The sequence below is a fragment of the Convolutriloba macropyga genome, chromosome 9, assembly GCF_964194025.1.
Source record: "Convolutriloba macropyga chromosome 9, txConMacr16.3, whole genome shotgun sequence".
NCBI lineage: Eukaryota > Metazoa > Xenacoelomorpha > Acoela > Convolutidae > Convolutriloba > Convolutriloba macropyga.
The window spans coordinates 51,682,873-51,696,159 of record NC_134476.1 but is presented as its reverse complement, the minus strand read 5'-3'; the positions used below and the strand labels follow the sequence as shown (position 1 = coordinate 51,696,159).

General features: G+C 34.7%; 1 protein-coding gene across 1 annotated transcript in view; it reads right to left on the bottom strand.

Moving 5' to 3' along the window:
- LOC142345442 (uncharacterized) overlaps positions 1–8,309 on the bottom strand; it is a 14,391-nt gene extending 6,082 nt beyond the window's left edge. The window contains exons 1-2 of the mRNA XM_075397496.1: positions 7,668–8,309; positions 3,091–3,274 (exon numbers count right to left, since the gene is read on the bottom strand). Of these exons, the coding sequence (XP_075253611.1) occupies positions 3,091–3,274; positions 7,668–7,926 (443 nt within the window). The 5' untranslated portion in view covers positions 7,927–8,309. The remainder of the gene's footprint in view (positions 1–3,090; positions 3,275–7,667) is intronic.
- Between the last annotated feature and the right edge of the window lie 4,978 nt (positions 8,310–13,287).

Sequence of the window (13,287 nt, the reverse complement as noted above, 5' to 3'; positions counted from 1 at the left end):
ATATATATATATATATTATATATATATATATATATATATTTTATATATATATATATATAAATATAAATATATATATATATATATATATATATATTTTATATATATATATATATATATATATATATAATTGTTCCGATCCCTCTTGAGGGTGGGAGGAAATATATACTCAACTGGGTTTTTTTTTTGTTCAGACAATTTTCACCGATCGATATATTCATCGTAGAGAGTTGTGAGTGGTATCATTAAAGAGCCCGTCCAGCGTAGAATATGGAGTTAAAAAGTTTTTTTGAATTTCGTTTTCTAGAGCGAGATATCGTGATTTAAATCTTTGTGAATTTTAGACCGATTTGCATTATTTTTATTCACATTTTCCGGAATTTTTGCATAAAATTTCGTCAATTTTGCTAAAATACCTAGAAATTCTTAAAAAATGTACTAATTATTTTATTTTTTAAGACAAAAAAATGTTGTTGACTATTTCGAACTATCTTTTTTGGCTAAAATTTGGGTTAAATATATCAAAATTCAGCCTTTTTCATCAAAAATTGCCCGATATGAGCTTCTTCAGTCCACTTTGATAACATTTGACGGAAGTACACACCCAAAGACAACTAATACAATTTTTCCTAACTACAAGGAGAGCTATTACTACTTCTACTTCAATTTAGAGCAGTCTGGATTTAAAATTTTGCCGTTTTTTTGCTAACTTTTTTCTATGATTATAAAAAAATGCAGCGTTTTTTTGATATTTTACCTAACAATTTATCTAGATTTATAACATTTGAAACAAATGAGTGTTCTTAATGGACCAACAGCAATAGCATGGCTGGTTTTGGTCCAATCTTGGAATGTTACAATCCAAGATGATTTCGGATTCCTTTCAGTCGATCTTTTTTCAAAGAAAAATTTCGATCTTTTTAATGTGAATTAAAGAAAGAACAATTCAAATCAAAACTCACTGTTGCTAGGTCCGATTGGCTGCCTAATCCGTTCCAAACAGCGGTGTCTAGTTTCTTTAGTCGAAATATTATGGCCTTTTTCACTTTTAAAATAATTTATTTTTAAATAAACTATGGCATATTGAACTTTGCCACTATTTTTCTCTTAATTTGGTCAACTTGTAGCTTAGTGTCAGCAAAGAAAGATTGCTCTATCTTTCTCCTATTTGTATTGTATTGAAATTTAATAGTTTTGCGGTTTTAAGCGTTAACCTATGGTTTTCTGACTTTGATACTTCTAGATTTCACAAATTTTTTTTTGATTTTCAGGCGTTGGCTCATTTTTCAAGTTTTTTTCGTTTTGTGACATTATCGCGTTATTCACGGTTCAAATATTACATTTTCGGGGTTCACAATAAGGCACAATTGAACGTATAGAGGTCTTAAAGGCACAGATTAACGGCTTCGACACACTTTTCTCGCAGAATTTATTTGAATTTGTCTTCAAATGTCCTTTTGAACTTCGTCTTTTTGGTCGTATCAAGTTTCCTGGACAATGAAAGGTTTCATTGATTTTGTACAGAGGAATAGATTAGCCTATATTCTGGTTTGAGCAGATAGCTAATGGCTTTCATGACAATAGTTTTCAAAAAAAAACTTTTTAAATTTGCATTGTTCTTTTTTGTCTATTTTTAACCAGTCTCGTTAAATACAGGTCACATATGACACAATTGTTGTGAAGGGAGAGTGAAACTGTACAAAAATTATTGTTTTCAAAATTCGTTATGAATTTACTGGTTTTAACACAATTTTTTTTTTCGCAAAAAACGTAAACTAATTTTTGATTTTTTTCAAGATTTGATGTTCTTTGGTAGACTTAAGACATATTCCGAATATTAACAGGTCTCAAGCGCTTCCCTTGGACAAATAAACGTAACGTTTTAATTAACTCATTTTGTTGCTAATGGCTCTCATGCCTTTGAATATTGTTTTCAAAAAGTTTAAAGTTTTACTTAATTTTCCAATTCCTTTTTTTTTGTTGACTTGTTACCTATTCTCGTTTATGAGAGGTCGCGTACCACATTATTGGCGTTCGCTCAATTGAACATATTTTGAGAGCAAAAATGTGGCCTTACGGCTTCGACAGCGTTTTCAAGCAAGTTTTAGATGGATTTTTGTTTGTTGTCTTTATTTGTTGTTCTTTTTGTAACGGCATTAAAAATGAATTATGCTATCTAATGGTATTCATTACTTTGAATATAATTGTTTTAAAAAAATTATGTCAATTTTTTAACCTTGCTGTGTTTTGTTCTCTTTGTCTAATTGTTACCGAACCTTATTATGGAGTTGCTCCTTATCTTTTCTAGTTAAATACAAGTTATTTTGTTTAGTTTCAGTTTTATTTGAGTCTATTTTGACATTGTTAAAAATTCTCTTTCTTATTAAAAATGGACAATGTTTTGCATGTAATTAAAGTTTGTTGATATCGTTGTTTGATTTTGTTGTTCATCTTGACTTGCTTTCTTAATACTGGCTGATCTCATCAATCTAATGCGACATTTGTTCACTCCACTGATTTATTTGCGTTGGAGGCGACCTTTTTGTTCACAGACATTTTTTTTGAATTACTTGAATTTTTTTGGGTTTTCTATCTGTTCCGTCTGTTCCGCATTTGGTAGACATCTATGCCCAAAATGGGGATGAGTTGGGTCGAAACTTCATGTGCGAACACACATTACCGCGCCTCATATATATAGATATGTATATATATATATATATATACATATATATATATATATATATATATATATATATATACATATATATATATATATATATATATATATATAATATATATATATATATATATATATATATATATATATATATATATATATATATATATATATATGTCTCCACCACACACATTATCGTATGATTTTTAATAAATCAATCAACTCAAGCGCTCAATAAAATCTTGTTGCAAAAATTGAAACGCTTTTAAGCTACTGCACAAATTAAGAAGCATTATTAATTTCATCAAGCGTTTCTCAGCACAATCTGAACAAAAATAACGTGATAGAACTGAACAAAACTGAAGATTTATACTTTACGCGGCATAAATATTGTTTAATTTTTTATGTTAGCTTACTTTGACGAGTTATAACAAATGAGGTCCTCTTTTTGTTCCTGCAGTTGTTCAATTAGCACAAATCTATCCCTGGTCAGATCAAGATCAGTTGGGACAGTTTTAGATGGACGAATTGGTTCACCTTTGCTTCGGTTTCGATGCAATTCAACAATGGCTTGCTGACAAGAAGACTCGTCAACAATACCTGAAACCAAATCAAATTTCATTTTTATCTGCTATGATTTCATTCTGAGTACTTTCTGTTTAACTGCATTTTATTTGAAATATGAAATACGCACGCATAAGGTATAACTTTGAACGCACAAAAATATAATTATGGAGCGCACGAAAGTCCGGACGTGAAACTTTTTGAACGCACGAAAGTCTGGACATAGGCACTTTCCATGTGGGAGGGTCTGGACATAGGCACTTTGCTTCTGGGACGGTCTGGAAATATCGACTTTCGGTCTGGGACCTCAGACTGGGTAGTTTTGCTTAGCTTCCTTTTTGAGGCGGTCTGATTGAATGCCAGAGGTCTATTTGGACCCAGTTTTGTTTTTCGCCAGTGACCTAATTATTTTGTTGGTTTCTAATATGGTTTCTAGAATCTGTTATTCTAAGGATTCAGATTTGAAGCGAACCATTTTTTAAATATCAGATAAGTGCAAAAAAATACAAAAAATTTTTACAACAGCAGCTTAAGTAATGGTTACATGACTCTGCTTGAAGTCACTGCGAACTTCTGACGTCAATTGAGAACCGCGAAGCGGTTCGAGATATTAAGTCAAAATTTCGAAGTGACTTCTGCAGAGTCACGTAACCATGCTCAAAACACGAAACGCGCACGTTTTAAAATGACGAAATTCAGCTGAAGTCAACTTCTGGCTAAGTAAAAATTTCTGGCATTTTAACTTCTGGCACTGCAGACTTTCGGCATTTTAAAATGTGCACATGAGTGTATTAAAAGTTTAAAAAAACTAGGTGAGTTTGTGTGTGATCTGAAACGTTCCCATATTCATTTTGAACAGACTGAAATGCAGAAAAAATGAAGAACGGAGATAAAAAAAACAATGCGAACTTTTTACTACTTTCCTACCAGTTCCGGTCAATGGTTGAACTGTTTTATTTTTGTATAACTCTCTCTTCAATTTCATATTATTATCATTTCGGACTAGGATCCCGTTCAATTTGTCAAATTTCCAACAGAATAGTATCAACGTTCATTTTCTGTATCAGCCACGTGAAAAAAACCTAAAATACACAGACTAGTGCAAAATTAGCGTAAAAGGGTTAGTTGATATAAGGAGAGTTGGTGATTGGAATCTCACTTAAAACTTGTCATTAACGAATTTTTTTTACGGTCATTAAAGTTAAATATTTTTCAATTCAAAAATCTTGATTGAGGACCGATCATTGTTATTAAAATCAGTTGAGTTTGAATCATCAAGGAAACCCCACTCGCTACCATCTTGGATAAGTCTTTATGTTATTTATTCTTTATTCACTTCTAATTTTTTCATGCTAATGATTTACGTTCCATAAAATAAGAAATGAAATTCGGAGCTCTCCTCCATTGGTTGAGACGCCAAAAACTCATCAGAATTTAATGTTCCCTCTCATTGGGTGCCAAAATATTTGACAAAACCTCCCCATCAAACGGCGGAGACAATGAACCGAAGAGTAGCCTGCGTTTCATATGTGCTTATAATCTAGCGGCTCTTGCAATCAGCATGATATAGGACCCACGGATTGCTGTAAAAGAGACGATTGAAATAACCTACTAACAACTATAGATAACTCCACAGGCTGCAAATTTCTGTTGTCGGTCAGAGTGGTGATACAATTGAGGGTCTTATGACCTGTTTCCGAAAATCCCCCCGACGGCTCGAAGGCCAAAGTGATGAATTGAATTCCAACTTCGCTATATTTCTGGGCGTTCTGCTCGTACTTTTTTGTCTTCAGCAGCTGACGGTGCAAAATAAATCGTCTCCGCCGCATTTGCGATAAAGGTTGGTTGCAATGGAAAAATTGCGTAACGTTCGACGCTGTTGGCTGGCCCGCTTTCCTCACAGGCAAGAATAGATCGCAGGGTCTGGAATTGTTGTCGGGTAGTAAATTTTTCTGTTCACAGTTGGAGACAGATGGGCTCCCAAGCAAGCTGATATAATTCTGTCTTGTATAAGATAATGATGACCGATCCTATCACCTCGACCATGGCATGACACTGCATGATCTCCAATTACCTAGATGCTCCCAGAGAAAGGAAATTTTTGCTCACTTACGTACAACTTAACGCCCAGAAGTTTTTTAGAGCAACGTAGAGCTCAGTCGGAGATAATCGTAACCCCAGAGCTGGAATGGGGGCTGCGGATATCCAGCACCTAATTTTGTAGAGAAAGGGATAACAAACGAGGTTTTTCTCTAGAGAAATTTTGCTTTCTTAACGAGTTGTCGAGACTGAATTATCAAGTTTCTCTTGAAACTTTTTAGAGGAATGCATGTTCAAAGTTTCACTTAATTCATTAATTGTTAATTGCAGGGCATTCTTGATCCTATGAAGTATCTAACAATAAAACTCCCAAAATGCCTTCAAAATTTGCGCACTGATTCGAATGGAAGGTTTGAAGGATTTTCTTTGATTCTTCTGAAGGAGAGTTGCATCATAAGCACCGGGGCAATAACGAACGATTCCATGAGCACATCTTGGATCTTTCACATATTGTAAGTTATCAATAATTTCCTCTCTTTTAACGCGTTTTAGTAAGCAATAGGAAACAAAAACATCAGAGCCTATGGCAGGTCTTAAAACTTCAATTCCATCTAAGCTGTTACTCTTGATCAAACTATCAAGTTCGCTCAGGCTTTGACTGACCATAGCTTGCACTTAGTCTACGGTTGTTAAACTACGAAGTTAATCTACAAAATTGATGCAGATAGGTTTAAGCGCAAAAGTTTTGCTTTTTCTTGTTATTTCAAGAATGCAGGAGTCTCATTGTCTCATTCAATCAGTCAAAATAAATCAATTGCCTATATAGGTATTTTGAACTCTAAAACTAGCAGACTTTGAAGTCGAGAAGTTTTGTTGTTCCAACTATCGGCAAAGAAATCAAACGTCTGTCTATGTATGCGCCGTTTTTAGTCAAATTTGTCCTCAAAGCTTTGACCAACGCATTCCATGACCAACTCCTTCATCTTATTTAACATTAAAACCAACTGTTCCTGGTCTATGTAATTGTATTTCAATTTTTTTTTTGGAATACAATTAAATTTCCTCTCAATTACTAATAGTTTCCCTCTAAAAATCTAAATACCCTAAATAGCTCTGCTCAGACCGACCTGCTTTTGTCACTCACCGGGTTAGACCATCTAGACTGAGGTAGTCTCTCATCTGGCCCTCTTGGGTAAAAATGTGTGCCAGACCTACCTTATTGGGCACGGGGGTTTTGTGACACACTTGCGCTTATGTTGATAGGGCTACTTTGATTGCGCACTTGGATATCTAAATTAGAAATTTAGTCATTTCAGTGGCAGTGACAGTTGATATGATGCATTTTTTTCAATAAAATCAAAATTACTCTCACCACGCTTTTTGAGCTCCACACCGAAAAAGAATTTCCTCTATCAATCAAACATGTTCACCTCAACAGTACAAATTACACTTAGTCTTATGCTTAATTTTAATTTCCCAGTAACTAAAATTGGCCAATGTTTTTTAAAAGCAGTCTCTTCAGGCGCTAATTACTACTTCTTGTTCTGGGGGTTGGTTGCTTTCTGCAGCTGGTTCTTGAACGTCTGGATTCTGATCGGACTACCCAGACTCTGAAAAGTCATCTGATGAGACCGTACAGGCTCTGGAAAAACCTCTTAGATTATCCAGATTATACCTCAGACTATCCAGACTGCAGACTCATTTGATCAGATAGTGAAGAATCTGGTTGGGCCTCGATCATACTTTACAGACCGTAGGTAGTGTCCTAATCAGAGAGTGAAGAGTCGGGATGCGGCCCTGATCACAATTTCGAGACTGTAGTCTTACAGCCAGACACTGGCATTGGATAGCACTTTACCTTTCTGTGCGCAACCCATGTCGAAAACAATTGCTCTAAACCGTTTCCACTATGTAGAGAGAGGTTGAAAAGCATAAAAAGATTTCAAAAAAAACTTGAATCAATTCCGTTTGCGTCCTCCATTATTTCTTGCTCTCCTGCCTCCCTCCCCCATTTACAGATTACGTGCCATAGTGTCATTATACATTGTAAAAACACGGCACGTGAGCTTAGGGGTGCAAATAATGTGCGACACTAAGCGGGAGGGGGGCTGCACAAAGTGAAAACATCCAAACCTGATTATTTTCTCGTGTAAAAATTCATACAGAAAGGATGGCACGTTTTCGCATGATTATTAACATATATGTTGAAACTAACTATTTTCAACTTCATAAGGCACTTTGTCACTTTTTAACTTATACTGGAACAGTAGCTTCGAAAAATTGTTTTATTAACTAATGCCATTTGGAATTAACAACAAGCTGCTAAATAACACATTAAAAAACGGGCTGAAAAATTGAGTCAAAATGGATTTAAAAGTCATCGCTATACCTCTGCAGATGAAATCTCGATCTGCATTCTCAGGTTCTATAGCCTCACCACTCCAGAAACAGGTTGGTGCTATTGATCTCTGCTCCGGCCTCTCATGGCAGTCGCAGTTTTTAGTCAACCCCCGAAAATCCTCTAATTCCTCAAAATCTTCAAATTTCTGTACTTCCTTTCCTTCGGCGCTAATGAAGAAGTTAGCAGTTAAAACAATTAGAGTTGTAGACTTCAAAAAAGTTCCGAAATCGCCCATCGGCGGAATCATTCGAAGGTTTTAAAAAAGGAAATAAAAAGTAAAGTTGACAACCAAATAACAAGAAAATTAGAATAACATTAAGATTTTTCAATTATACAAACGCATCCGAATTATTATGCAAGTTGTAGAATTGAAGCTGAAATGCGCTAAACTAATTTCGCAGAAAACAATAAATACATCATAATATTACGTTTGAATACGGTTACTTATCGAATTCGTTGTTCAACCATAAAAATAGATTATGACTTTAAATTTGAAGGTACTTGAAACAACATATTATCTACAGATCATCCAAGGATGCATAAATAGAAGTTTAAATATGAAAAAAAAACATAATTCTAATTGGATTGATAATTTTTTTCCTTATAACAAAAATACTTATTCACTTCAGTACGAACTGTTCTATCCAAATAAGGCAACTGGAGTGGCGTAACTTTGATTACGACCAAACGAGAACAAAATTTTGCTTTTTAAATGTTTGTTTAATGGAGAAGACGACGCTTACACAATTCTTTTTTTAAACTCATTAAATTAGAAGTTGAATAAATTGTGCACAAACCGCTGTAACTTATAACTATGCTGTCAACATTACACAACAGCTTCTATTTTAGTCTATGCTGCAGTCCGTGCGACTGAACTGCAAAGAACCAATTCAGTTAAGAGATTATATGTTCATTATGTTCACATTTAGTTTTCTTTTCGTCTGTTTTGTTCAAGGATAAAATGCGCTAGTTTTTACAGTACAAAAAAATGAAGAACAATATAACATGTTTAAATATAAAACATTGAGTTAAAGGCCATTTTTGAGCACACGCACGTGCCAGTATAGTTTTCAGCCTTGCTTGACTTTTGGCAGCTCTTTCAAATATTCTGAATTAATGATTTGTGTGTCAGTTATTTGTTGAACGTTTATACTTGAATTCTCGAACGTCTCAAATTTATGTGACCAAAAACATGTCCTGAAAACCATTTGTGAATTTTTAACAAAATGTGTTAATAACAAAGGGTTGCATTAGAAATGACAAAATTGCTGTCCCCGCAAAATTTTCACTTCAAACTAGGCGTACTGAAACGCTTCTAATGAGGCTTGGGCTATCATATGTCGATTAAAAAGCGTCAAAAATGAAAGGAACAAATGTTAGATCATATACAATCCAAAATTTGAAAATTTGTATCCTCATATGTGAACCTTTTGCGACCTTTGGGATCATTGTAGTTATTTCGGTATGCGATCGAGTAACTAATTTCAATGGGCACTTCCTATGCATTGGCTGCAATTGAAAAACAATAGACTCAAACATAAGATTGAATTCACGTTCATCAGAAAATGACAAATGATTTGATTTTGCTGCTTTAACAAAAGAATTCAACGTCATTAGATCTTTACTTTCTCACAAAAAACTTTGAAAAACATCACAAATAAAAATAAATAAATTTCTCGAGTGCCAATTTTTTTCTAGTCCTCACAAAAAATCAAAGTACTTGTAAGGACAAATCAATTTTTTCCTACTTCCCAATTGCACAATTTTGTTGCCTGGCCAACACTGTAAGACAGACAAAATGATATTAAAGATAGTTTGCAAAAAAATGGAACGGAGAATTCTACAGGGGGCAGAAAAGCAACATAATTATTTATGTATTACTTTTTTTAGTATTCCGCATTGATATATAAAAAATGATGTATTAAACGAAAAACCAACAAAATAACATAATAACAATTTGAAGCTCCCGTTGAAATGAACTTGAAAAACAAGGTTGGAGTTATCGCTCCTTCATTACGAAAAGAGCCAACAAATTATTCCCAAGTCTTTTGTAGCATTTATTTCATAAGTGAGCATTTTGGCACTGGAATTTGACGTAACGTTTTTTAGGTGAGCAATTTGTGTTAACTGAGGCTTTATGCATTGCATCAGCCACTAAGATAAAATTTTCAGTGAAAGTTTTTGAGAGATTTGAGGCTCAGATTGATTTAAGGGAGGTTACATCAGACCAGCCCATGAAACACAAAGCAGTGGTACTTAAACCAGTAAATAATATCAAATGCCCTACTTGCTTTGTCTATATGTGAACCGAAGAGCTCAAACGTCAATAACTTGATAAACATTTTTTTCCGTTTCAAAGACAAATTTTCAAATGAGTTAATTTCGAGTAAATTTTAAAAAGAGAAAGCACTTGTGTACTGATTGTAGCAAATATTTTGACGTTATTTCTGGGTTTCCAATAATTAAACGAACAATTGTCGGTTGTTGTGGCGCCGACCAAAAAAGTTTTTGAACGCTGGAGAGAATTTGCAACCAACAAAAAACAGTATAAACACCTACTTATTATGGTCAAAAAAATTAAGGCCAGCAGACTTCAGGCTCCTTTTTTCGATTAAGCGCATTAAATTCAATCAACTAATTGTAGTAAAAAAAATTTCTCGTCCAATAACTTTTGAGGAGTAAACATGTTTTTCGCAACATTTAGAACGACACAATCAATGAAAAATGACGAAACCATATGGAAAACTAAGAAAAAAAGGTTGTCAGTACGACTTGAAGTACCTTCTTTAAAAAACGCTGAGACGGGGGGAAAATGCACCAGTTTTTCATGTATTTGCACTGTATACAATCTACTTCCAATTATTAGATAACTCTATATAAAATTTTTTTATTAGGTTCAAAGGTGATAACCCACAACAAGATAATTACCTTTTCTCTATCTTAACTAGTTAGTAATCAAATAATTCTCATTAAAATCTTTTTTTGAATTTTTGCAGCAATAGAAACCTGATTGTGCCAAAATTAGTTCAATGAAATTGAGCAATTAATGATAGACAACTAGAGTGGATTTGTACATCCAAATCATTTTACATCGAAAAATTTTTTTGCTTTGAACAACACTGTTGAAATGCACGGATTTTGATCAGCGACTGCGCTTTACAAATGGGCAACAGAATTACCACTGGGTGAGTGCGTTTTGCAAATTTTAGACTGATAACTCACGGAGAAAATTCTGACCCAAAAATTGACCTGGAGTTTGAAAATGTCATGTGCGACTAAATACAGAGTTGAACAGCTAGCTATTCAAGAACTGCAAAATGAAGAAAATGAAAAAGCAATAGTTTAGTCGCATATAAAAGATAGAAAGAAGTTGGCGACGTGGGAGAGCTGACACTAGACAAATTGATGAACACTTTACTCAGAACAGGAATAAATTATGTCTCAAAAAAGGGGGTCTCTCAATTGATTTCAATTAGATGTATTTGCAATTTTAATAATTTGTACTGTACAAATGAATATATGCAACAAAATCTAAGTTTATGTCTGATTTGTCTCTTCCCCTAAAGAGAAAATTTGAGGAGTGTTTTAAATTTAACAATATGAATAACAAAATACCAATTACTCACGTGTTTTATAAAATGTAGAATATGTTTACTGGTTAATAGCCCGAGCTATTGCCAAAATGATTGAGAGAAATAAAGTTTCTGAGTTTTAGTGTTTATTCACTTTAACGCATCCAGCCTCGAGTTTTAATGTTATTAAAGGGCTTCTGTTTGCTGGATCAATTCTGAGGTAAACTACACCTATGATCGGCGGACAAAACAGTTTAGGAATTGGCTCTAATCGCTGCACTTCGTTGTCGTTTTTTGAAAAATAATAGTTGTTTTCTGGATCGGGTGGTTTCTCATTTTTCTTGTTTTTTTTACATTAAACTGATTTTGCACTGCACGTTAAGCAGAAATTGGGAGGCTTTCTTTTGAGCATGACGGAGGGAACATTTGACCTTGTTCATGAGATTGCAATGGTGTTGTCTTTTTCCAATATGTTTCATTTTTTTGTCTCTCTTTTGGATTTCAGTAAAATCCTTCACCCGTTTCAATTCTTGCATTGTTGGACCTCGTATACTGATGTTTTCTTACATGTTCGTTTCTTTTTTGACAAAACCAAATGAAATCTTAGATCCCTGTTATGGAGAGTCAACTCAAGTTTTCCCGATTCTCAATTTTAAGAGGTGTTTGCAACCGTCTTTAACAATTTTGACTTTGAAGAAAGCACCTCGAGTTTCTTTTTGAAACTCTTTTGATGAGTCCTTTTGAGAGTAATCTAAAAATTTTAAGCTTGTTTCTTCGCAAAATTGGGAGTCACTTTTTGCTCAACCGGAGAAAACGTGAGTCCCGATCATTTTTCCTGCTCATCTCGCTCCTTGTTCTCATTGGTCTATTATATCTCTTCGTTTTCCTTCCCAGGTTGAGGTCCAGACCCAAATTGGTTTATGGTCAGACCCAGTCGAGTGCACACCCGTGTGTTCCAAGACCGAAAGTCGAGTGCGCACTACAGTCTGGTCGATGGTCTGGAGATGGTCTGATCAGAGGTCATTTTGGTCTGAAAAGTCTGGACCATGGTATTGAGATGGTCTGATCAGAGGTCAATTGGGTCTGAAAAGTGTGATCGTAGGGGGATTCGAGCGCACTTGGGTCTGATCAAAGGCGACTTCTAGTGCAATTGGGTCTGATCATAACCTCTTCGAGCGCACTTGGATCTGATCAGAAATGCTTTTGAACGCAATTGGGTCTGATCAGGGACCATTTCGAGCACTTTATTTATTCATCTTTTTGAGTTTTTTTTACTGAGAGATGGTGGCTCTGCCAAGAGGCAACAATAGAGCAGCGTTCTGATCAGATACTCATCTAATGTCCGATAGCTCTGATCAGACAAAAAGGAGTTCAGCTGATAGCAAAGGCCGGTCCCCTTCAGAGGGAATTATGATCAACTAGAGACCAGGATGTTTTTTATGGAAAGCTGTCTAAACATATCCTTTGAGTCAGAAATATACACTAAACGGTACACTAAATAAAATTTGTTCTCAACAGTTGGGTTTAATTTTCTTAAGCAATACATTTATAATTGATTTTTCCTTAGATGAATTAAATACTGCAAACATCAGTTTTTATGAAATGAATATATTATAGCAAAATTAAGAGATTTGTTCAAAATTAAAATCTTTCTCTGATCAGACAATTTCGAGCGCACTTGAGTCTGATCAGAAATGTTTTCGAGCGCGCTTCAGTCTGATCATAAATGGCTACAAGCGCAACTGGATCTGACCATAAATGCTTCGAGTACAACTGGGTCTGATCATAACCTCTTCGAGCGCACTTGAGTCTGATCATAGTCTGATTAAGGTCTGGGCAATGGTCTGAATTTGAGTCTGGACCATGGTCTGAAGATGATCTAATCAGAACGCCTTCGGTCTGAAAAGTCTGATCAGAGACCCTTTGTGTCTGGAAAGTCTGATCAGAGGTAACTTGTGTCTGGAAAATCTGACCAGGGTTAATTTCAGTCTGGGAAGTCTGATCAGAGATAATTTCGGTCTGGAAAGTCTGATCGG